The sequence below is a fragment of the Zosterops lateralis genome (assembly GCF_965231275.1).
Source record: "Zosterops lateralis genome assembly, chromosome: 5".
NCBI lineage: Eukaryota > Metazoa > Chordata > Aves > Passeriformes > Zosteropidae > Zosterops > Zosterops lateralis.
Window position 1 is genome coordinate 72,482,569 of NC_139766.1, and position 24,662 is coordinate 72,507,230.

At 46.9% G+C, this 24,662-nt stretch overlaps 1 protein-coding gene across 1 annotated transcript; it reads right to left on the reverse strand.

Moving 5' to 3' along the window:
- Window positions 1–526: 526 nt before the first annotated feature.
- On the reverse strand, window positions 527–8,418 carry EREG (epiregulin). The gene is made up of 5 exons (XM_083861839.1): window positions 8,310–8,418; window positions 2,838–2,921; window positions 2,568–2,691; window positions 1,865–2,011; window positions 527–931 (listed from the first exon to the last, which is right to left on the reverse strand). The coding sequence occupies exons 1-5, from the start codon at window positions 8,353–8,355 to the stop codon at window positions 871–873; spliced, it is 462 nt and encodes a 153-aa protein (XP_083717965.1). The 5' UTR covers window positions 8,356–8,418; the 3' UTR covers window positions 527–870.
- Between the last annotated feature and the right edge of the window lie 16,244 nt (window positions 8,419–24,662).

Here is a 24,662-nt window from a genome sequence, read left to right on the forward strand (position 1 = left end):
AACCCATGTCCCCAAGTGCTATATCTACATGTCTGTTAAACCTCTCCAGGGATGGGGCCTCCACCACTGCCCTGGGCAGCCTCTGCCAACGCTGGACACAGCTCTTGGAGTAAAGAAATTTTCCCCAGAATTCAATCTAAACCTCCCCTGGCACAGCTTGAGGCCATTTTCTTTTGTCCTGTCCCTGTTCCTTGGAAGCAGATTCCCTGACCCACCCTGGCTGCCCCCTCCTGTCAGGGAGTTGTGGAGAGACAGAAGGTCCCCTCCAGAACCTCTTTTTCTCCCTGCTGATCTCCCTTAGTTCCCTCAGCTGCTCTTCATCAGATGTGTGCTCCAGAACCTTTCCCACCTCCCTTCTCTGGATATGCTCCAGGCTCTCAATGTCTTTCCTTTCATGAGGATTTGTCCATAAAGATACGAAACAGGACTGGTCCCAGTACTGAGCCCTGGGGAACATCCCCAGTGACTGCCAGCTGGTGGTAACTCCATTCATCACCACTCTCTGGAATCAACAGACATTTTTACTTTGTCTAGAACTTTTATTTCAAGGAATACAATTGCTTTGAGTATATTCACAAGAATAAATACAAAATTCTTCTCTCCAGAGCAAGAAGATGAGTTTTTATAAAAATATATCTCTATCCCAAAGAACCACTTAGGTGGGATTCACTTTAGGAAATATTATTTAATAAAAAAATAAAACACTGAAAATAAAATGCTTGACCTATGCTTATTGAATCACCAAACAACTGAAATTTTAAAAAAGCTATAAATATTGTAAATATTATTAATAAAAATAACATTTAAATAGATGGGTAGCCACTGAGTCCATCCAGATGAACAAAACACTGCAGGAAGCCACAGTTTCTCCTATAGGGCACCAACTTCCTTGTATTCACTGGCATTTGTTTGTCTCCTTTTGTTTTGGTACCTGGAGTAGAAGAGAGAAATGTGAGTTCTGGAAAGTAAGATGCTTTTGGGGAGTGATGGGGAAAGGAGGGAAAGGAGGGAAAGGAGGGAAAGGAGGGAAAGGAGGGAAAGGAGGGAAAGGAGGGAAAGGAGGGAAAGGAGGGAAAGGAGGGAAAGGAGGGAAAGGAGGGAAAGGAGGGAAAGGAGGGAAAGGAAAAAGCTGTATGAGATTCTCATGTTTTAAATCTCTAGCAGCTAGTCTCTGTCTGTGCTCATTTCCAGGTCTGACATCACTTGAATGCAGCCTCCTTTCTCAACTCTTTACTGAAAATTCCACATCTGCAATAAAGCTGGTACTAGGTTTGTTTTTGAGAAATCCTGCTGGTTACCATCTAGCTACCTACCAGGTCTGGGAAGCTAAGCTCTCCCTCTGGAGTTGTTCCACCTCCTCAGCTCTCTGACAAATGTTTATCATTAGTTTTTGGGCTGGAGAATGATTCCTGCTGCTTTGGATCTGTTCATGGAGAAGAGTACTGTCCCCCCATGGTAAAGCTGATAAGGCAGTGCCCATGATATTGCACTCACCACAAAAACATACCAGATCAATAAATCATCTAGCAGAAATCCAGCTGCTCTCCAGTCCCTGATGCCTGAGGGAACGGCATTACCAATGAAAGAACTAGAGTTTTCCTATTCTGCTCTCTCCTTGATCTCAACACACCCTCTAAGACTGACATGAACCAACTTATAAAGCCCCAGTACCATGGTGCAGAGGCACCTGGGAGTGCTTCTGCCTGGCCTGCAGCCCAGGCCATGCCATGCTGCCAGCACACTGCCTGTCCTGAAGAGCGCAGGTGAGTGGGTCTGTGTTCTGAACTGCCCGGTCAGTGAGGTGTTCCAGGCCACCTGGGGGTGCTCAGAGGATCCCTGACACCTCCAGGGACATGAGTCTCACCTTCTGCAGATGTAGTAGCCAGCAAGAGAGAGGGCGGCGAGGAAGAGCAGGACCACGATGACAGTCAGTGCCACGTACTCCTTGCTGAGGGGCTGCCGGACCAGCTCCGAGTGCACACACCGCACTCCGGAGAAGCCCACATCACACCTGGGGGGAGAGGGGCACTATCAGAGTCGTGGTGATGGGGCTACACCTCAGCAGCTCACAGAGTATCCCATGCTGCTGTTTCCTCAGGGACCAGACACTTAAACTGATGTAGCTCAAGCCCATATGGTCCTAGAGATGGTTGCAATTTGTTCAGGTAAATGAGCAATACCCTTAACAATGCCTAAAGGGTCTTTATTTCATAGGTTGGATCAAAGGAGAGACCTTGGTGCTGTGCCTGAGTTCTGGATCTCGTACTACTCTAAATACAGATGGACAGGAAAGCACATCAGAAAGAATGTCCCAAGTCTAAGCTGGGTTGGTCACTAATTTCAGGTGTCTGAGACTCTCACAGAGATCACTGGAGGCAGCACATGTGCTTAACACTTCCTTAAATGCAGCTGAGCATTATAGACACGGTGCTCCTCTTCACTTTCTTGTGAGCATTTAATACTTGGCTGGACTGGTGTTTCAGCTAAATGTCAATGGCAGCCAGATCAAAGTTCACCTCAAAGCCCACCTCAGGGAGATTTGCAGGATGAGTGGGGCCTGTCCATACCTGCAATAGTGCTCATCCAAGTCCACAATGTAGACACATTGTCCATGGAAGCAGTAGTCCTTCATTTCAGGCTTGCATCTTGTTATCCCAACTTGGGCCACACGTGGGCTGTTCTCTGTCTGGACTGCAAGGATATTTCATTAGCACCCCCGGATGTGGGCAATGTTGCTCAGAGAAAAATGATTCCCAAGGGCACCTCAGTGAGGCTGCCAGCCCAAGGAAGATGGGAACCAAAGATCTGTTATTCACAAAGAGCTGTGCAGTACTTACTGAGCGCTGTTGTGCAGTTCTCCATTTCACCAAGCCCACATAACGGGATCACTGTTGTGCCCAGGACTGCTTGCAAGAGGTAACCTGTAAGATAATAAAAAATAATAGTCAAAACTAGATGCATTTTGAGTTCAGTATTTAGGCTGCAGTACTAATTAATACAGGAAGAACAGAAGATTCTCATCATGGTAGGAAAGACTCAAAGCTGAAAGCTGAAAAAAATATAGGTCTGAGTGATGTGCTGCCTACATTATACATGGCAGCCCAAAGAAACATCTCTGAAATACAAACATATAATGCAGAACAAAGATTCAACAGAAACCTGGTGTCTGTGACCACCTCTCGCCAACACTCTGAGTGAAACTGGGCAGGAACAGGCTTGGAGAGATTACGGGGAGAGGCAGGAATTAGGCCATTTGATGATTATGTTATGTTTCTGACTGGTCAGGCATGGCACCTGTGCAAGGGAAATAGCCAGGCTTCCACAATTAGGCATGACAATCCAGCATTCATCAGAGGAGGAGTCCTTTTGCTGATCAAAATCAAGATATCCTTGACTCACTACAGCCCACAGGAAGAGAATTTCCTAGGAATCTGCAAGCCAGTGCAGCTGGTGACTCAGCACACCAGGTCAGTGCTGAGCTAGGCTCAGCATCCCACCATCGGCCTCAGAGACCACTAACTGCTCAAGGTACGCTTAACACAAAAGCTGTTCTTTACCAGCAAACTACTTCCTCAGCCCTCTCGTTGCTGAAGGGCTGGACAGTTCCTGCACTGACACCCACTCTTTTGGCAGTTCCTTGGTTAAAAGCCTCCTTGCAAAGCCGCTAACACAAGATACTGAACACTCCTCGTTTGCCCACGGGCTCGGAGATGTTACTGACAACTTTATGAACCCTGGACCACTGTTACCAGAACACCAGAAGAAATGGGCACAGCTTTCAGGTATTCCACTAGTTAAAGGAACATTTCCAAACAGGATTCAAAAGCCAGCACAGGTACCTGTAGCTTCATGGCTAGTCCATGAGGAACAGTGAATGTCTGCCCTGGCTGGCCATGAAATCCACCTGGCTAACACTCCTGCTATGGTCACAAATTAACCTGCTCATGAACTGCTTAGTCATCTGCCCCATTCCACGGAAGTCTGTAATTTGTGTCTTTGGGCTGTTTGCCTCTATTAACTTGTCAGGTCATGCATGTCTAATGGAAGGGAGTGTGCCTCCATAATTTCCTGATTGCTCTAATTCAACTCCAGTTATTAGAAAGTTTCATTACATCTCAGTGTTAAATCTAGTAGTGGTAATTTATGGATTTCCGGCAGCTCATCTATTTCTGGGTGATTAGTAGGCTTCCTTTATCTTTCATTCCAGCTACACACAAAACCAGCAGGAATATCTAAGAGGGACAGGGCTTCTCCCTGTGTTTGCATTTTTACAAACATCATTCCTCCTTCCTACCTCCCTCTACACTGCATTCCTTGCAAAACTAATAAGCCAGATTTCCACCAAGCTCTAGAAGAATGATCAAAGCCCAGAGCAACAGTAACAGATCCATGATGCCTGTACCAGCTGGAGACTCCTGTTCCTGCCCGTGTGACTCAGTAGGGCCTGCCTTTCTCTCCAATGTGGCAGGACATGCAAGTTTACTTTCAGGGTGGGATTTTTTTTTTTTTTTTTTTAATTTTTTTTTTTTTTTTTAATGGCAGCATGCTTACTGTAGATTTCCTCAGCAGCAGCAGTTTAAACACTCCTGTGAGGCTGGTCTGAGTTGCTAAAACAGAAAGTTCAAGTGTGTGAAAGAAGAGGCTATCAGCTGTCAGACAGTGGCAGCCCAGGGACCTGGGGTCCCAAAAGATGCTGGAAAAAGATTTATCAAGCCAGTTCTTCTTCCCAGGAACTAGAGGGACATTTCAGTAGTGCTCCATGGACTAAACTGCTCCCTTGACAGGGAGGAGGTGTGGCACAGGACAGCTGTGTCCCACTAAGGGTACCTCACGTCACAGAAAGAAGTAAGGACAGAAATTAATAAAAGTCAAGGCTAAATATGCCAGAGGTATCCCAAATACCCCCTTGTTAGGCAGATGGATTAAGCCAGCTGAGGATCTCATGCAGTCTACACATTTCTGTCACAGTTTGCACACTTCCTTGACCTGGGCATAACCCGAGCAGCTGCTTTTTAAGCTGAAGTTCCCAGTTTGAAACTTAGCGGAACCTGCTTTTGCATTTGAGAAAACTCCAACACAGGTCCATGGAAGAGACAGGTCAGCTCTCCTCTTGGGTCCAGAAGGAAGCATGGCTTTCCAGTTAAAGGTCACAACTCAGATATCTATGAGGAACAAATTAAAAATAACCTCCTCCTCCTCCAACACTGCCCAAGAGCTTTCCCAATCCCAGCCATGTGCAGGTGCCTCCTCACTGCAGGCACTCAGGGCCAGAAAGGCTGGACTGCAGGCGTGGATATTTGCTGACACCCAGCCGTATTTGCAGCTTTTGGGCAAAGTTCTTCCTGCTCTGCACTGCTCTGTTTTGCCCTTTCCCCCATGCACATATTTCCCTTCTGACATCACTGGGAGGATAAGATCCGCACACAGCACTGGCAAAGGAGAGCCTTTCCCAGGATATTTATCAGATGATGCATACTAAACACAGCACCTGGGAGAGGTTATATTTTTATTCCTTCACTGTTCATTAAGCAAACACAGGGTACAAGATAACAGTAATGAGGTGGTGGATTTTCATGTGTGTCTTGCAGGAATGAGAGTGTTACATGTCGTATTCCTACATCACTGCATGAACACATAATCCCATCCAGATTCACGGGTATTCCTGCAAAGTTAACACTGACAGCACTTACTAGAACAGGGATAATGCTGCTGCTTACTTGTCCTTCCATGAGGGATGAAAGGAAAATGAGGGTCAATGACCAACTGCCTTTGCTTCCTGCAGCCTCCATCAGAGACGACCCACAAGGGTTAATCATTGGTTTTCCCACTGTGAGCCAGCTGTAGTTTCCAGTGATGACTGCTAAGGATGAAGGATGCACATGCAAGACACACTAAACTGAGGACAGCTCTGTGAAGGATTTACACTAGGGTAACTGTCAAGTTTCTGAGAGCTCAATCATTATTTGAGTTGGCTTTGTCTGTCACTGAGACTGCCAGTCTTGTACTAATTCACCTGAATGATGCTACCTCCCATTTGGCATCTCTGTGGTCTCTCTGCCACAGCAGCAGCACCTAAATCCTCTGCATGGGTTGCACTCCCAAAGCAGAGGTGCCCAGGTGATACACACCTGAAGGATCTCAGCCCATTTTAACGGCAAAGACAGATCAAGGTGCATCCCTATCACCCGATTTTGGACATCCAGGGCATGTCTTAACTGTCTAAGGCCTTCTTTGGGGAAACCAAGTAGGGAACATGGAAGTTAGCCAGTCTGTCCCACTGGTTTTGTGAGCATCCCTACTACCACTGTTTAATTTAAGAACCAGAGACTCACAGTTATGGATGTCCAGGATCAGGTCACAGCAGCTCTAAGGCAGCCCTGGAAACACCAGTCTGTCATGGGAAGACTGATGCTCCAAAATTGCTACAGGCCCACATGATCATCTTCAGCATTGTACCAGGACTTACTCTAAAGCAGAGATAATGCAGGTATGTGCACCCAGTCATCCCAGTACTGCTTCCACTCCTCTGGAGACCTACACACCAGGGATCTTACTCACATGCTGCCCCTGTGCCTCGGCCACACTGCTTTCCACCACTTTCATGGGGGCTGAGGTCCCTATGCCACAAAAGCAGAAATCCATTATTACTTGCAGCCAGACACATCAGCCACTAACACTTTCTGCATTGCCAGATGCAGCAATCTTTATGTTGAGCCAATTTGCTGACAACCAGGAGAATTTGACACAGAAAAACATAACGTCAACAGTTCCTGGAACTGTCCAGTGAGTCTGGAGGTCCAACACCTGCCTTCCCCACTGAGTTGGCACTACAGTGAGCACAAGGAGATTGGTGCCAAGGCTCCTGCAGCAACTCCCAGAAAAGGCAGGGCCCGGGCTTGGCCCCATCACCACCACATCCGCATGTGCCTGGCACAACACCATGTCCCCTCAAGAGTGGGTGACATCTCTCTCCCACGACTGCCTTTCTTCTGTGCAGTCTCCAAGTCCACAATAGCCAGGATATGAACCTGGCAAGGACTGCCACTTCAGTAAGGCTTCAGCCATTCAGCAGGGAACCTCTTCCAGTGTGGCATAACACCAGTGGCAGTCTTCCCAGAAGCACCAAGCTCTGCTTACACTCCTGCCCTGGGAGGGGAAGGCAGTAAAGTGCTCATAGCACTTGTTATGATGCCACCTAGCTATGACTAATCCATCCCTTACTATTAGATGTTGTGCCTGCCCCGGAAACAAAGAAATTCATATACAGATCCATGAAGACATACCAGTTCCTGCAAGGGTCAGTTTTGTGCAAAGCATGGCTGACTCACAGACTACAAGATGTTTAGCCTGCTGTCCTGGTAAGTGAGATGCTGTGCAGCAGCTGATCCATCAGCTGTTATAGAAATACCCAGCTAAGATGAAAGACACAAAATCATACTGCAGTGGGTTTAGAAGGTGAGAAAAACATCTGTCCCAAAAGAGAAGTCTTGGAAACTGAGTTTGTCCATCAACTACAACCTCGAGCCCAACATCATGAGTGTGAGAATGTGCTTTGTCATTAAAGCAAGGTATGAGTGTGCCAGGTCTCAGAACTCTGCTGCCCACACAGCCCAAGTTGCCCAACAGGGTCAGCTCTCAGTTGTCGCCACCTGTCACTGCCAGCGCCCCGTGGAGGTGTGTGACAAGGATCAGCTCTTGCATCACAGCACACCCAGGCCCCAGGACTCTTGATGCTCTAAGGATACACGTGTTCACTTGAGACTTTCAGGTAGCTTATGTCATACAGTAGAGTAACACGCTCCCAGCAAGGAGGTGGAGAAGTGTAAAGCAGAAGGAGGCCACAACCTGTTTTGTTATCATAGAAAAGTCTCTGCTGCTGTGAAGATTCACCCACTGAGCTCACCCAGCCTTCACCTGGGTGAAGGCAGCAGGACCAGGCTACAAACAGGACAGGTCAAGGTGAAAGAGAACAGACCGCACTGGGAGCAGAGTTGAGGAGAAGGGAAATGTTCACCTTCAGTCAGTCTCAGGACACACCTAGGCATCGCACAAGCAACAAAATATCCTGTAACAACACACCACAGAGTGTGGTGTGTGCTCCGCTCCTCGGCTCATACAATCCACCGGGCACACTTGTCAGCGCCTGGGACTTCATCTCGGAGAGAGACCCACCAGCTTCATCTGAAGGCAACCTGAATTTTACGCTTTGAAGCAGATTTCCCAAGAGCCAAAGAATGCCCGTGCCCCGGGATGCAGCACCCGATGCCCTCCCAGCCCTTGCCCGCGGGAACGGGGACCTCGCCGCTTACCAAGGAAGAGCAGCAGGCTGCGGGGCCACAGGCAGCCGGCGTTCATGGCCCTCGGTCCCCAAGGAGCAGAGGCAGGAAGAGAGCCGGAGGAGGCAAGAGCGGCGCAGCGATGTGGAATCGGGCGGCCGCCCGCACTTTTATGTGTCCGCGAAGAGGCGGGGCCGCCGCGGTAATACCGGGCCCGCCCGGCGAGGGGCAGCGGCCGGGCTCGGCCTCCGCGCTTCCTGCCTGGCCGCCCCCGGCGTGCGGGCCGCCCCCTGCTCTGCCCGCGGGGGATGCCCCGACAGCCGTCGGGGGGGTGCCCGGGTACATTAGGTGTCTCTCGTTACAGCAAGTAGCACTTCAAATACTACCTGGGGCCGTCAAATCACCTGAGCCCCCTGAGCAGTCTAGCCCAGGCACTGATGCCCGGGACTTCCCGGGGCTCTGGATGCCTATGGCACAGCCTCGGGACCGCTGCCTCTGCATGCTCTCAAAGCATCCATGTGCTGTGCAATGGCATGAAGCCCTGCGGACCCGGAGCCAGCTGCCCAGGTAAGCCGTGCCCGCACACAAGGGACCATCGGGCCATTGCATTGCCATGAACACCACCTGTGCTTAAACCAAGGTTTGGGAAACACTCCAGGGTGGGCAGCTGGAAACTTGCTGGCCTAATCTCTGATCTCCTGGCATTTCTGAAGTGACCCTCAGCACACACGTGCAGCTGCCACGGAGCCCCGGAGCTGGGGGCAGAAATGGTTTATGAAGTTACAGCACAGGCACCAGGAATGCCAGCACCTCACCTGGCACCTAGGCTGGCTGAAATGGTCTTGAGCTCAGGGGGTGTGTATGCCATATTTGCCCTCCAGCCCTTGGCCTCATCATGGCCCGGTAGCACAGGCAGCTCCTGGAAGCAACACCTCAGTTATAAGATCCTTGAAAGAGCAGCCAACCAGTTACAGCTATTTAAAAAAAACAAAACAACATCCTTTCAAGCATCCTGTTGAAGCCCACGCACTCTGTCTATATAAGCCAAGACCTTGTTCAGCAGTTACATCCCACCATTGGATAACTGAGGGATCCCACCCACCAAATCCCTACTGCACACATAATGCCTAAGATGTGAAGTGTGTTTCATCTCAACAAGCTGCTCAGCAATGATGTTTATTTCTTTTCCTTTTAAAGGAAAAACCATCTTCCCCTGCCTTACCGCTCTGCCGATAAAGGCACATCGATACCCAGTTTATTGTGGCACTAATAACCTATCTCATTGTGAAAGGAACCTTAATATTGATACTGAGCTACACTGTAACAGCTGATGACTCGTGTGCCTAGTTTCTCTGTTTTATAAGCAGTTATCGATACAAGAGAAGTAACTGTAGAAGACACTGCAAAAAAACATACCCCACAAGTCCATGTTCAGAATGCAGTTCTAAGTAATAAAGACATTCATTCAGAGGGCTGCAATAGGTCTGCTACTTACAAATATACTCCTTATTTTTGGAGCATTTTCTTAGGTCTTCAGTGGCATGGAGATACTGAAGTGAAAAAGGGCAGCATGTTGCTACAGAATTGCGTCACTTATTAATTACCTAAATGGCATGAGAGTTGGCAAGATAAATGTAAGAAAGCTCAGTGTGAAAGTAGCATTTAGAACGATGCCCTCCACAGGAAGTGGGACATGATATAGCTGGAATCTTTTCCTAAGTCCTCTTTTTTCCCCCTCTAATTAGTTATGCCATACAGCTGGTTTCTTTTTTGATGCCGCATGTCTGTTTTTGTTGCTTCTTTAATTTGTGCTGATCCCCCTTATTAAGAATTTTATTGTCTGCTCTTTCAGGCATCATAATAAGCAAAGGAAGGAATTGCAATTATTGGCAATGTGTTTCTGTGTGTGGGCTTACAGATGCCTTAAAAAGCAGCATCACTGAAGAACTTCCACTTTATAATTAATTTTACCCTTAAATTCCTGCGTGATTTATCCTCTGAAAGGCAACATTTAATTACAGCCTTGTATCAGTACCCAGATACCAAGTAACGCTGACACAATTGGAGCAATTAATTGGAATTTCCTCTTTCAGCTCTGAATATAAGGAAAACAAGTATCATGGACATATCTTTGCTTCATCTTTCTGTAATGGGCTTTGTTTGACAGTACCTGATTTCGCATCCGGCATCCCCGCGTGCGGCTTTCACCATCCCCTCCTCCAGGTGGAGGACGCCTCTTGGGATAAGGCTGGCACACACCTTAAGAGCCAGTTTTCCAAGAGGCCTTGCAGCATCAATAGGGTCATTGTAAGGCAGGCTCATTGCATCCCACAGGTCCCGGTAGGAGCGACAAGTCTGTGCAATGCTGAGAGGCAGCACCGGTTGAACAACAGAGCATCACGGGTGCATCTCTGCTGCTGGCCTCAATTTCAGCTGGGGTGAACTGGCACGCCCAGGGCAAGGTGCCCGTGGATTTGTGCCCCTTGGCATCCAACCAGTGAGGAGCCCCCTGAGTGCTTTGACATTTTAGGATTTTTTTTCTTTACTAAGTGTAATGAGAATGTGAGTAAATACCTTAACAGCTTGTGCGGAAGACTTGTTTGCTTTTATTACCGTGCACTGACTTAATAACCAGCTTTAAAGAAAACCTCTCTTTGCAAAGTATAGAGGCTCAGCTGAAGTCCTTGCTTCAGCTTGCTTCAGTCCTTGCAATGTCTCTCCCTTTCTGTGGCAGAGCAGCAGATTCACAGCAGTGAATATTGCAAGGGTATGGACTGAACCTTGTCTTTCAGTGTACCCATCACTGATGATGCGCAGCACTTTCTATGAACAACGTGGCCTTTTTGATTTAAAGAGGAAAAAAACACAGCTTAAGCATATATTTTTCTGTGGTGCCTATTTTCCTCATGGGGATTTGCTGTAGAAGAATACATGTGTTCACAGCGATGAACTGCTCCTTTATCTGTATGTTTTTACATAACTAAAATCATACATGGCAAGTGTCTGTACCACTTATTTTAGCTGCCTTCTGTAGGACTTGCACCCTGTTTTATGCATTGCTGCTGTGGGCATGGATCTGCCTTGGTTTCATGTCTTGAAAACAAGACAAATTTGCAAAATCAATTTCTTTTCTTGCTAGAAAGTATTTTTGAAATGGAAAGAAAATCATTCCTAGTCTTGCACTGATGCACTCACCACTGTTACACACACCTGCAAAGTAACAAAAAGCAGTAGTTTCATAAATTCTTGTGAAAATCATCCAGAATCTTTCAAACAGCATGAGTGCATATGTCAGTATGTCTGTAAGCAGACCTATGTACAGCAAGCTTTCATTGCACAGAATGAGAGATGCTCAAGAAATATTCTCAGAATGTCAGACATCAGTTGGAATGCACCTCACTCCTGACAGCATTTTCATTTGAACTACACAAGATTATTATTAAGTTCCCCAATGGATATTAAAGGCATGTAAATGTGGCATTGGAGTCGTGGTTCAGTGGTGGGCTTTGCAGTGCTGGGGGGAATGATTCAATTCAACGATCTCAGCAGGCCTTTCCAACCTAAATGATTCCATGATTTTGTGAAAATCATAAATGGTAGAAATCTTGGGACTCATGAGAACACAAATGCCCTAAGAAGGGAATGTATTTTTAACTGGAATACGTAGATGCAACTGTGTGGAGGAAATGGAGTGAAGAAAAACCTTGAGCCAAATTACTCCATTTAAAGGTCAGTTTCAGATTTGCTATGAATGTGAGGGATGAATTAAACAACCAGTCTCTCCTGTAAACTATGAGAGTTCAAATTCTGCACTCACGGCTGAGAGTGGCCGATGCCTCTTCCTGTAAACACAGCATGAGGTCAAAATTACTGGACAACATAGATGTTTTGCTTTAAAAATAAGGACAATTCCCCAAATTCACTGATTTCTTTGCCAGCTTCTTGGGTCATTAAGCATTAACCAACAATTTTAAAAAGAAAGAAAAACAACCCCAAGCGGCTAAATCTCATCCACCTCAGAAGATGGCACTGAAAAGGGAGACAGTCTCCCAGTTCATGCTGCATTCCTTCCTAAAAGGCAGTTTCTAAAACTTCACCCTCCCGTCTTGTATGATTTTGCCATTATTCTCCCCTGGGCAAATCCTGAATGGCTAAACACATCTCACAGGCAGCAAGAACTTCTTAATGCTCAGCTGGTGATTTCCCTTTCCTAATTACAGTTCAGTGCTCCATGCTGAGTGATTTCTTAGCCTCTGAGGGTTGAAGCCTTTCTCATTTATGGAGTCTTTCCATGGCTTCTGCCTTTACTTGGTGCTAAACAAACCTTTGCTGAGAGTGCTATCAAGCCAAGTCCCCCCCATATGACTGTCTCTATATCCATTAATAGTTTCTCCTTGCTTTGGGTGAACTGTTTAGAACAATTAGAATAGAATAAAATAGAATAAATAGAATAAAATAATTTAGAACAATAGACTAAAATAATAGAAGCACAAAGCTTGAAGCAAAAGGGATTTCCCCACAGCATGTAGTAGGTTATAAGCAAGCTAGGAGAACACCAGCCCCTTACCCATCAATCCTATGTGCTGTTCTGTCCATCAGCACCTCTTCTGAGTTTATAAAGTCATCTCTTCCACAAAAAATTTCTTATTCTCCAGGGACAAGGATTAACTGCTGAGAGACAGAACATATGCAGAGATGAAGATTGCCTCCTCTGACAAGTCACCATGTGCACACATGGGTGCATCATTTATGCCCCTGATCAGTGGCCAATAGAACTGTAATTTCTGCCTGTTCCTGGTGGGTGACTGTATGGTCCACCTGCTTGATGGCTCTGCCCAGAGAGTGACATCCACCTCAGGACAGTGAAATGATAGCAAACCCACTGTGATAAGGACTGGTGTGACTCACCAGCTGCTCTCAGGTTTTTTGCACAGCAGTCCCTCCTGGCTGTGGGCTCTCTGTCTCGACCTTCCATGCCTCTCCTGTACCTCCCATCAAGAAAGCTGGTGCCAGCATGGGGAAGACAAGAGGAAGACACTACCAGAGAGAAGCACAGACCTGCTGAAGCATGGCACCAGCCTCTAAAGCCTGCACTAAAGCCTGAGCAACATGTGTTGCACACACACCATCATAGAGCCCCTGACTCTTCACTGCTCCATCTGGGAATCTTGGCTGTCACAGACCTCAGCTGCATTGGCTTCAATCCCTTTGGCAAGTTTATTTTGGCCCTTGATAAATATTCTGCTCTTATATCTCAAGCATATACAAGTAGAGGAAGGGCTGACTAGCAGGCTGTTTCCCGGCCGGTGCTTGGCCTGCTAATCCAAAGCAGCATTGAGCTGTGACTCGCCCCGTGCTCCAGGCCCTGTTCCACCACTGGGACTTCAGCTGTCTGCAGACTCCACGTTTTGGCTGCAGCACAACAGTGACTGTCACCTGCATGCCAGCCATGCACACGGGGTGCTGGGGCACCCTGGAAAGGAGGAATGTGTCATTAGGGATGATGGAGTAAACAGCAATCCACCTGAAACCAGCTTAGCCGGCACATGTTCCAGAAACCAAATCTAGGAAAGAGCCACAGGTCTATGGTGTATTTGTTTGGCCTGGTAACCAGTGCTATGCATTGTAGCAGATGTGCTTAGTGGAATTCCCCCATCCACTAACATTATGGGACACTCCCACAACTGTTGTGATAATTACTGTTAATCATTACTATTACTGAAGTGACAAAAAAAAAAAAAAAAAAAATCTCCTGTGAGGATCAGGCCTTTATTGTGCTGGCTGTTGTCATGCAGAGGTGATGAGACAGTCTGCCCCAGGGAGCCTATAAACACAGGTCCCCAGTTCATTGCTGCAGTCATATTTCAAACTAGGACACTGTGGTCCCCGATGAAGCTCCCCTACAACTCCAAGCAAAAATAATCCATGGTACTCACTCCAGCTCACATCAGCTGGGAGCCTAGCTGGATATCATGCTCTCTGCCTGCAGGTAGATGCAGGTGGAAGGGAAAGAAGCTGATGAGGAATACTTTGATGTTGCAACACCCAACAACACATCTCCATTCGGTGTTTTCCCTGACTGGGCCCAACCTGCCATAAAACACCATATTCTTTGTTCTCCAGTGAATTCAGTACCACCAACTCTTGGGAGCCCATGAGTCACATGGTATGTGGAAACCTCTGGGGTTTGGTTTGGGAATGACCAAGACTATGTGAAATCATCTAGTCACCTTCTCCTCCCACCAATGGTCTGAACATCATCTCAGGTATCTCAGACTCCCTGAACACTGTTCCTAGGTCACATGCAGAAGAAATGGATTAGCCAACTTCGTCACAGACTGGGTACTGACTAGAAGTCACAGGGAACTACTGTAGGCCTCTGTGGGGCTTAGAAGGGCAGGGAGAGCTCCTGCACAAGTGGAAACTATTTGCCTATAATGCTGATTTTTCCTCCTATTTATGCAGGTCAGGCTGCTGTCAGCTACCAGGAAAGGAGACAGACCTCAGCTCTCTGGTCAGAGCTGGCTGTTTCCCAACCTATCTCAAGAGTGCAGTCTGGATTCCTCCCATACTTAAAAAGCAAAATAAAAAGTGTTTAGTACCTGCATGTTTCTCTGCTCTCTCAGCAAGGGCCTGTGGGTTTGCCCAAGGGCCAAGGGGATGCAAAGGCCCAGGCTGCAGGGAACTTGTCCCATCTCTCCATCCATGGGTACAGAGGATGCTGGTTGTTTGACGTGCAGGTAGGAGATGGGACAAGACAGGAATCTGCAACTGGATGTTTTGGGGGGGAGGTAGCAGCAGCCAGTTGGCTAACTGTGACACTTCCTGGATAACTCCTCCATGTGGGATTTACACATCCACCCCCTCATCCTCGTTCCTGCAGCTTAGTGTTATTTAAGAGAGGCAGAAGATTTCCTTTATGACACTGGGAGCGCATGCGTGTAAATCAAGTGGGACAGGACAAAGGCTAGGGCTGGGTTCAATTAGATCAGTGATGCTATTAAATTAATAACAGCACTAAGCTATAGTTGGCAGTTCTTGATCAATCCTCCTGCACCCAGAGTCTTTGGCCTTCATATAGGAAATTAAGGGCTAGGGAACAAGGATGAATTGGCCAAGGCTGCCAACCACAAATTTGGTCTCTGAACTTTGTTACAAACTTCTGAATGACAATAGTTCTCCTATAGGATTTTCAACAGATATCCCTGAGAACCCCTTTTTCGTGAGGCTGCACATCAGATGCTTAGGATGAGACTGACTTGCAGCATGCCTACAGCCAAGGTCACCCCCTCCAGCATCACACGCTTACTTTGCAGCTCCACACCCGGATTAAGCTACCCTGCCCAAACCCAGAATACAAGCAGCCTGACATCAGCCTGAAGCCCATTAAGCCAGCACAGGAGACGACCTGTCTCAGGTGAAAGATGCCAGACCTGAGAGCCTGTGCAGAACACAGCTCTGCTCTTCTGTCTCCATCCTGCCTCCTCCACTCTTCCCCCTGTTTTGTTCCCGTAACATTCCCCTTCATGAACCAGGAGAGAGATTTCCAGGAAGAGCTACAGTACACAAAGCTCATTACCCATCTTTCCAAACTAGCCACTTTAAAGGGCTCACAGATGAACTAAACTAAACCAGAGGTCTGTCTGCAAGCCTTTCCCCAGTGTCTCATGCTGCACCTTATGCAACGTGCTGTGCATCGCTGCGTGTGTTTTAATTACAGCAGAGCAGCTTTGATTGCCATGTCCCATCATCAGAGCTGCCAGCTGCATTGCCCGTGTCACAACTGTCTTTTACGCAGATCTGAGTAACAGTAGAGCCTTTGGGCAACGGCCTTTGATTGTTTACATGGTCCCCATAAACAGGATATCACCGATTTGTAAACATCCTGTCAGAAGCCCCTCAGCTGCACTTAATCAGTTTGATACATGCCTGTCTGCAGCAAGTCTGTCTCTCCTGTGGCTTCACTGGTAATGTTGCACAACCCTTGCTGACCACACATTGCCTCTCATGGTACATACCAGGACTTCTACTTCATGGCTTCTAAGACTTGCTTGTAGAGTTGGTGCATTTGGACAGCATTTGCTAGGGAATATTAAATCAAAGGAATGATACATTACTGTTGGCATTATCTCCCAGAGGCTTATTCTCACTCAGATAGATAAGGCAAGGGAGTTACACTGATACGAATGCTTGTTGCTACATCTTACCTAGAGGTAGGGTTTTTTTCTCTTTCATATAAAGAATCCATTCCAGCTGAATAAAGACAGTAACAGAGAAACAGAGAAAAATCTAAATTTTCTTGTGAGTTTCTTCCGTGTTGCAAAATAGGGTTTTTCGATGGTCAATAATTAGATACCTGCCTGTAATCTTCAAATTTTCTGCAGTAAATATAAGGACACCTTTCAAAAAGAAGTCATAACACCAAACTAATGTTTCAGCAGTGCATCTCAGGACAGAACCTCCCAGCAGAGCTAGAGAGAAGTTCAAAGTTCCCTGTCAGCTAAATAGTTCATTAAAAGCAAGGCCCACCTATCCTGGTTAGCTCCTATTTGACTGATGGGGTAGCCAGCTCTGGGGGATGGAGGAATTGCTTTTATGCAGAGGGAAGCTCCAGCTTGGAAGCAAACAGAAGAGCTACACTAACTGTTGATGTAGAAGTAGAAGCACCGAGTTGAGTCACTGCTCATTCACATGTGAACAACCCACTACTGGCAGTGTGCTGATGCCAAGTAGTCTGACAAAGCATCCTTAGCTCCAAAAACAAGTGCCTTGAAGAACTGTAACTCCAGGCTACAATCATGGTAGCATCAAGTCAGATGCCAGCAAAGCATTCAGCTACTTTCCCCAGACTTTGGCTAAAGGGGCAATACTCATATGCTATATCACAAGCAATAAAAAACTAGAACAAGTCTCATTTCAGCCTGATTCCCAGCATAATCTCAGTGGTGTTCCCAAAACCTTCATAGACAGGACACCATTTTCTTCTCTGCTTCTGTGAGTGGCACAGACTGCTCTGGTGTCATCCCTACTGTCACCTGGAAATGTCAGGCCTGTGTTACACCCCTCTAACCCATCACTAGCTGTGGAGGCCCAGGGGCCTGCCATCAGGGCAGTTATGTCTTATCCCTGGAGGGACCAATGCAAATGGGGAGAAACACCCCTCTAGGTTATGGTGAGAAAAGCCTCCCTCCCAAGGGCCTTTGCAGCCACATGATAATATCTTTTAAGTTCTGTTTCATTATTGGTTGGTTAGTTATTTGATGTCACCTCTGTTCAGCCCCTGTCTACCGTTTATGTACCCTTTCTAGAATGTTCTTCCCTCCCTTAGCCCCCACTGGCCTAATTTTGCCACAGTGCACTGCCCCTGTTATCCTATTAGTTCCCCCAGTTCCTAGCCACTCCCCTGCACCACTTCCCTTTATCCCTATTTGCCCTTCACCCTCAGATCCGCCCCTTTTGTCTCCTCTGCCCTCAGCCCAATCCTGTTCTCGGCCCTGAATCTATTAGAAGCTGTTCTTGTCCCTGAACCTGTTTGAAGCTACTCTCATCCCTGGAACCCCTTTGCTGTTCCCTGTTTGTGTTCCTGAACAGTCTTTGGGTATCCAAATGAGAACCCATCCCTTCGCTTTGTTGTTAGTGACATTCCAGCAGTGTGTTCCTGGCTCACAGACACAGGGCACTCTCTCCAGACACTGTTACAGTAACAATCAACACCGATGCAACAGCAACAGCCACATCTGAAACAGATGAAACAGATGTTCGCTGTAAAGGAGGTCATCAGGTACTTGTTTAATTTAAAACAAGGGGGAAAAGGCAGCAGTGTGAAGTCCTGACCCTGCTTGTGCATACTGCACTATGAACTCAGCTGGGGTCCAGATTGCTTTGCAGATAGAGCAGGAGAAAGCTGTAACTTAGAGTCACTACAACTGTAACTACAGTCAAGGAACGAGATAAACTCAATGCCCTTGGGGAGATATGAGAGGCATTTGAAACATAAAAATGGCTTACCTTTCCCTTACCAGGTAGGCAGATAAACACAAATGTCTCTGCTCAATAGTGCCTGAAAGTCTGATGCAAGCCCTCAAAAGCAAAGAAAATGAAGGCTTAGAGAAAACCATGGTGCAAGGATGTGCATCTCCAGTGACAGAACATTCCCCATCATCTCCAAAATAAGCAGTTCCAGAGAACTGCACAAATTGGCAGAGATCATGGGCCCAGTGAGCATGGGAGAACAGAGGCTGGTGCTTCTGTGTAGGACATGGAGCCTGTGTGTTTCACATGGGCATTCCCAAGTGCTGCACCGTGTTCAGACTTCCAGTCACATTGCTGCTGGGACACACACAGCCTACCGCATGCTGAGGGAGGGTGGGAGCAATTTGCTTTACAGCTCCTGCCAAAAGCCTCTATAACTATATGTTATGAAAACTCTGGAGAGGCAAAAAAATTTTAAAACCACTTCCTTAAAATTAGCAACATCCAAAACTCCCCCCAGTTGTTTATGGATGGCAGGGCTGAAGGAGGCAAAGAGAAAAAGCAAAAGCAGAGGCAGAGAAGGCTCCACTTTCTCTGCAGCATGACAGGCCAAGGGAGTATTTGGATAATTTCAGCTGGATAATTTTAGCTGGCTGCTGAAACATTGCCCACTTCCCCCGGAGTTCACACTGGGAGCAAGATTGGTTTTCCATCTACAGATGCAAAGTGTTGGTTTACCATACCCCAGTGCCTCTGAACCATCTTCAAAGTCTGTAACACTTCCATCCCTGTGGCATCCTTGTAGCTATTTGGATATTTGTCTGATGGCAGCAGGGAGACAAGCACAGGGTCTGCAATTACCAAACATGCAGAGGTAGGGACTCCTACCTTTGTCCCTGTGCTCTACTCCTACTCTTCTCATGGATCACTTTCTCTGTGGACACTGAGCCAGAGCAGCACTGCTGCCTCCCAGGCTCCTGTTCCTGATGCTAATCTATACAGCGGGAGAAGGGAAATATAAACGTGACCACAGAGAGAGCTTTAAGAGTGGAAAACCATCAGGTCATTATATTCTGATGCCATGACCACTCTGTCCCTTGGGCCTGCTTCCCCTGGGACATGTCAGACCCTGTGCATGGCAGGCTCAGCCCAACAACCTGTGCTATTCCCTTTGCTGCTTGCTCACCCTTAACACAGGCTAAATAAACGTTTAGCTCCTGCTTGGCACCCAGGTAGCTTGTTGCTTTACATAAGAGACAGGAGCTATGTTCAAGCTCAAGCCTCTGAACTAACAGGCCAACTGAAGCAGATCAAGCTGCTTTTGTACCATCTCACTCTTCGTGATATGTGGAAACCTCTGCTTGGACTTCTTTGGCAGTGACTTGCATTAAATCATATGGAACTGTAATTTTGTCTTATTTACATTAATTGTAATTTCTATCAATTTTTATTTTTGCATTCTGCACAGGACTATATACCCTGGGAGAATTTGCAGGTGGAAAGGACTGGACTAAATCTCTGGTGCAAAAAAAGATGGTGGCAGTCCCTGATCTGCACCTTTTGCATACAGACCTGCCCCTGTGCAGGGCAGAGCCCCCCACTCCAAACCCTCCACGGGCCACAGGAGGGACACGGCAGGGGCCACAGGGGGTCCAACTCCCCTCCCCAGTGGTGGAGTTTGGATTTCTCTGAGTTCTTTGAGGGATAATGGAACGTTTTCTGCAGGGCTTTCTGTACATGTACTGATCTGCATGACCCCAAGCTCTGGGTCAACAAAGATTATTTTTATGAGAAATAAAGACAAACTTACTGTTCAACATTACCAAACCACCTGATATCTAGGGCAGAGCCTCAGCTCTTCATCAGCACAAGGTATGGTATGCACAATAAAGTCAGAGGTTTTTTTATCAGACACATACAGGGCACCTCTGTCAATATTTGACCATGTTTTTCCATGTCACCTGGACACTGATCGCAAAAAATATCATTTGGCATAATAGGAATTCAGCACACAGATTAAATGCTGAAGGAAGGATGTGCAAATAATGAAGCAATGCACAGTCTTAAACAAGTGTATTCCAGAGTCTGGAAGACAAAGCGAATTCGTCTCCCATCCCATCATGTTTTCTTTCAATGCACATACACAGAACTATTTGTACTGAGGGAGAGAAGCAAGTCTCACCTAATTCACTGAAGTTATGGACAATGCACAGTCTCCAGGAGCCCTGAAGCCCTCCAGGAACCCTGTGGCAGCCCAGGACTTCAACAGTCTTTACCCAAATTGTGCCTATACACACACACACACACACACACACACACACACACACACAGGGCCAAGTGCCCCTGAATTTCCTCCTCCACCCAGGGTTTTTAACATTCAAGCAGCATTCAAAGCACACTTACATCTCTGAGTTGCTGTCACTGAGTGTCACGTTGGCTTGCATCTGTCACCTTGTTCTTCTTATGTAACATGGTACTTCTCACTCAAAAAAAAACACCACAAGCAAACAGGAATTTTTAAGAATCTCACAGCACTCAAAAGCTATAAATGCTTAAATACGCATGGACTGAAGGCAGTGCAAGTATCCTGAGTCTGCACCTTCTGAAGACAACAAATGCTTTATTACAGCCTGCAGCAGGGCTTGGAGTTAGGCCAGAGCTGATTGGGAAAATCACAGAGCCCTGCTTTATGATTAATTGTCTTGAAAAGCCTTCAGTGGAAGCATTCCACCAGTACATTTCACAAATCCTTAATGGTTTAAAAAGCAATCAAACTAACCCTTACTTGGAAACATCTTAAACACCCTTTTGAAGTCCTTTCAGGCTGCAGTTTGAATGTGGCACCTGAATTACACAAAGGCACCTGCTCCTGGTGGGGAGACACCTCTTTTGGGTAGGCCAGGAAGGATGAGGCTGAAAGGAACTCCACTGGGCCAGAAGGAAAAGGTCAGGGAGGAATGCAAGGGACACCCAACTGGGCCAGACCACCCCCAAATTCCTCACTGTCGTGCTGAGGTCACAGACATTTCTGTGCAAGTTTTGGAGTGTGTGTGTGTTGGTGTAAGATTGTGCCCTTCCCCTGCGTCACTCTCCATTCTTCTTAGGAACAATCAGGAAGAAACTCTTAGTGTTTCTTGGCCTCTGCACACACTTTTCATGCACAGAGGAGCACCTAGCCCATAGAGAACATTTTTTTCCTGCTGTAATCTTGATGGAAAACGTCGTTAGTGATGGAGAAAGGAATTCAAGAGACGGCTGAGAAGTGCCTGAGGGAGAACTTTCATATCTATTTGCACAAGAGACATCGTGAACATGCCACCAAAGAAGTCAAGAGAAGCATTAACAAGGCAAGGGGAAAGGGCAAGAGAATTTCCTCTCTTTCAGCTCCTTGGGAGTCCTGCCTGTGTTTCAGGGCATCGGTTTGCTCTGGCAAACCCAGGCAGCCTGAAAAGGCACTGCTTTGACAGCAGCAGCCGGTGCTGCAGGAGTCATTCATCCTGAGACATAAGGCAGATTAAGCCACCAAAGTACCGTGTCAAAACTACAAAGACTTTTTACCCAAAAACTCAGCACCTGAGATGCTGAGTTTCCAAAAATCGCAAACACAGACAAGGCCACCTGGAGGCCCTCCTTGAGTTTCCATTCCTGAAGAGCATCCCTCCAAGAAATGCCCATGAACATGCAATGCCATAGCCTTGAAAAGAAGGGGAAAAGGACAGAATTCTCAGCCAAATCTTGCATGTTCTGGCACAGCCTATAACTCAAGGTCCCCTTCCCACCCCGTGTCACTGACTCATCCCACCCTGCTTCCCCCGCCCAGCTGGCAGGTCAGGGATGCACTCAAGGGAAGCACTCGGGCCCTCCCTGTGGTGAAGCTGCCACAGCTCCCTGCAAGGCCCAACTGTTGCCCCACAGCCTTTGAATTTGGCGTTGGCATCTATTAAGGCAGTTTCCTGGAACAGTGTTCACAGCCAAATCCACTGCCACGCTCAAACGGCTGGCAGAAGTCAATAAAATGCTGTTCATCATGGGATTTGCCGTAACAATGGGACACAGAGAGACTTAGCCTTATGTACTGAAATGATGTCAAATGTTACCCCTGCCGTTAGAGGGGCAACACATTGCTACGTGGGTGTGGACCCTCACAGAGGACAGCAGGCAGCAGCATGGTCAAACATGGAAGGCTCTCTATTATCTGACTCCAATTCTACTTATATACATTTTGTACAAAGGGCCAAGATTGGCCCAAGGAGGTTACAACCTCCTGACTCCATTGGTCACTATGACCATCAGTCAAATTCTCCTCTCAGAGAACAACTATGCAAAACATACAGATAAATTCTAAGAATACAATATTGTTTACATGAAGCAGCGTGAGAAAGCTGCTGCAAAGGTTCAACACTTGAAAGCAAGAAAGTCAGGGGCGACAGTCAAACAAATTAGCTGTGCCCGAGTTACTCAGACATCCTTGCAAAGCTTGGCCCTGTCCTCTCGTGTCTCAAGCCTGGCTGTGCTGTTTGCCAGAGGGAGCTGTGGGAGAGGCTTCTCTGCACAACAGCCTTGGACAAGGAGGAGAAAGGAAAGGTTCTTGCATTCCCTGTGCTCCCCAAACAAAACAACCTGAATAACAATTTTTTAAAAAGGCAAAGAGCATAACAGATTTGGAGTGACAGGGCCCATGCTCTCACACTCCTGTAACTGGATTGTAATGCTCCCCTTGGCTTGGAAGCTGAAGGTGATGGCAGATTAACTGGCCCATAGCAATAGTGCTCCAAAAACTGGGCTTATAGTGACCCAAGCAATAGAGCTCCAAAAACTGGGCTTCCAGAAGCAATTCAGGCCTGAGGCAGCAGGTGTGGACACTCAGCTCTGGGTTCACAGATATATCCTGCCTAGGAAGCTGTCCCACACTGGCACCTCAGGCTGGCTCTCCAACAGCCTGGCTCCCATCAGCCAAGGGCAATGCTGCCATGCCACATTTTGATCAATCCTGGCCAGGAAACACACATGGCATTTGAACATCAGATATTCAAAATGCAGTGAACTATATTTTTGCTTATTAAAGGACAAAATACCTTTAGAAAGAAATGCCATTAGGGAATCTAAACAAGGAAACTTCCTTGCCAATATTCACCAGATAAATTCAACAAGAAGTTTTGATTAAAAACTAGCATTTAAGTGACTCAGTCTTAGACATGGAATCAAAACTTCACCTTTGGATACCTTTAACCTTTTTATGAATTAGAAAACAGAGCCCAGAGATAAGGCAAGTGATATTCACAGATGGCCCTAATTCCACAACAGGGCAAAACCCCCAAACCATCAAATGGAAAACTCCCCCAGAATGGCTATGCAAGACATGCCTCGAGTACCAAGTTCAGCTCATCCCAAACTGCACCAAAGAATAAGCATTTAAAGCAGTTTTAACCCTAATTTGTCTGTGAAACTGTGTCTCATAGGCTATTTCTTTTGTTTATACTTATGAAAAATGCAATTAGAATTTTAATTTGACTCGAGCAACCTCTCATTTAGAGGTTTGCTTGCCCAGAGGCCATGAGCTTCATACCAAGTCAAACCCTGCTCTCAACCAAAACCAGCCTGTGCCCCAGCTCCCAGCCCCGGCGGCCACACAGAGTGAGCTCTTCCCACCTGTGCAGGGAAGAGCCCAAAGATGTACCAGTGCTCCCAAACCAGCCCAGTGAACAGCTCCCTCTCGTGCATATCTCCTCCAGCCCGCCAGGCTGCTCACAGAACCTGCTCTCACTTCCACTCAGTTCAGCGAGAGTAGGAGCAGCCTCAAGTCTAGTCATACTACAAGATTTTACTGCTGTCATGATAGTTAATGTCTACTTACACTGAGATTTTAATGAGTACCTGCACTTTGTTTGTTTCTTAACTGGGTCATAAAGGAGGAGTCCCAAGTGGTTTCCTGGATTTGCAGTACAATAGGGACCTCTACAGGCGTTTCCCTGTTCCGAGCAAGGGTCAGCACAGGTAAGAGCAGCCACACCAGAGCTCCGTGACACACAGCCCGTGGGGCAGCCCGCACTGGGTTCCGTGCCAGCATTCACTGAAATCAGCAGGGCTATGAAGACCCTGACTATGACAAGGCTGGAGCTGACTGAATCCAGCCCTCAGATTATTTACCTGCCTCGTGCAAATTGTCCAGTTTCAAATAATTAAACTTTGACACGATAATTTTCAGAATAGCTCTAAAAGTTAAAACACAAACAGAAAATCTGTATGCATATCACACGAGAGAACTGAAATGAATATTCAAAAAGAAACTCCTGCTGTTTGTCACCAAACTTGCATTTTACCAAATCTGACCCATCTTTCCCCTGTCTCAACATTTACTGTGCTACTGACCTACCCAAGCACCATTTCTTAAAAGAACTCATAGATTATCTACTT

What these genes read in the sequence shown, in the direction of transcription:
- EREG (XM_083861839.1), bottom strand. Translation starts at nt 8,355, where the DNA reads ATGAACGCCGGCTGCCTGTGGCCCCGCAGCCTGCTGCTCTTCCTTG. An exon ending in CAGCCTGCTGCTCTTCCTTG is followed by an intron (nt 2,922 to 8,309) that starts GTAAGCGGCGAG and finishes ATTATCTTACAG; the next exon opens with GTTACCTCTTGCAAGCAGTC. An exon ending in GGCTACTACATCTGCAGAAG is followed by an intron (nt 932 to 1,864) that starts GTGAGACTCATG and finishes CTTCTACTCCAG; the next exon opens with GTACCAAAACAAAAGGAGAC.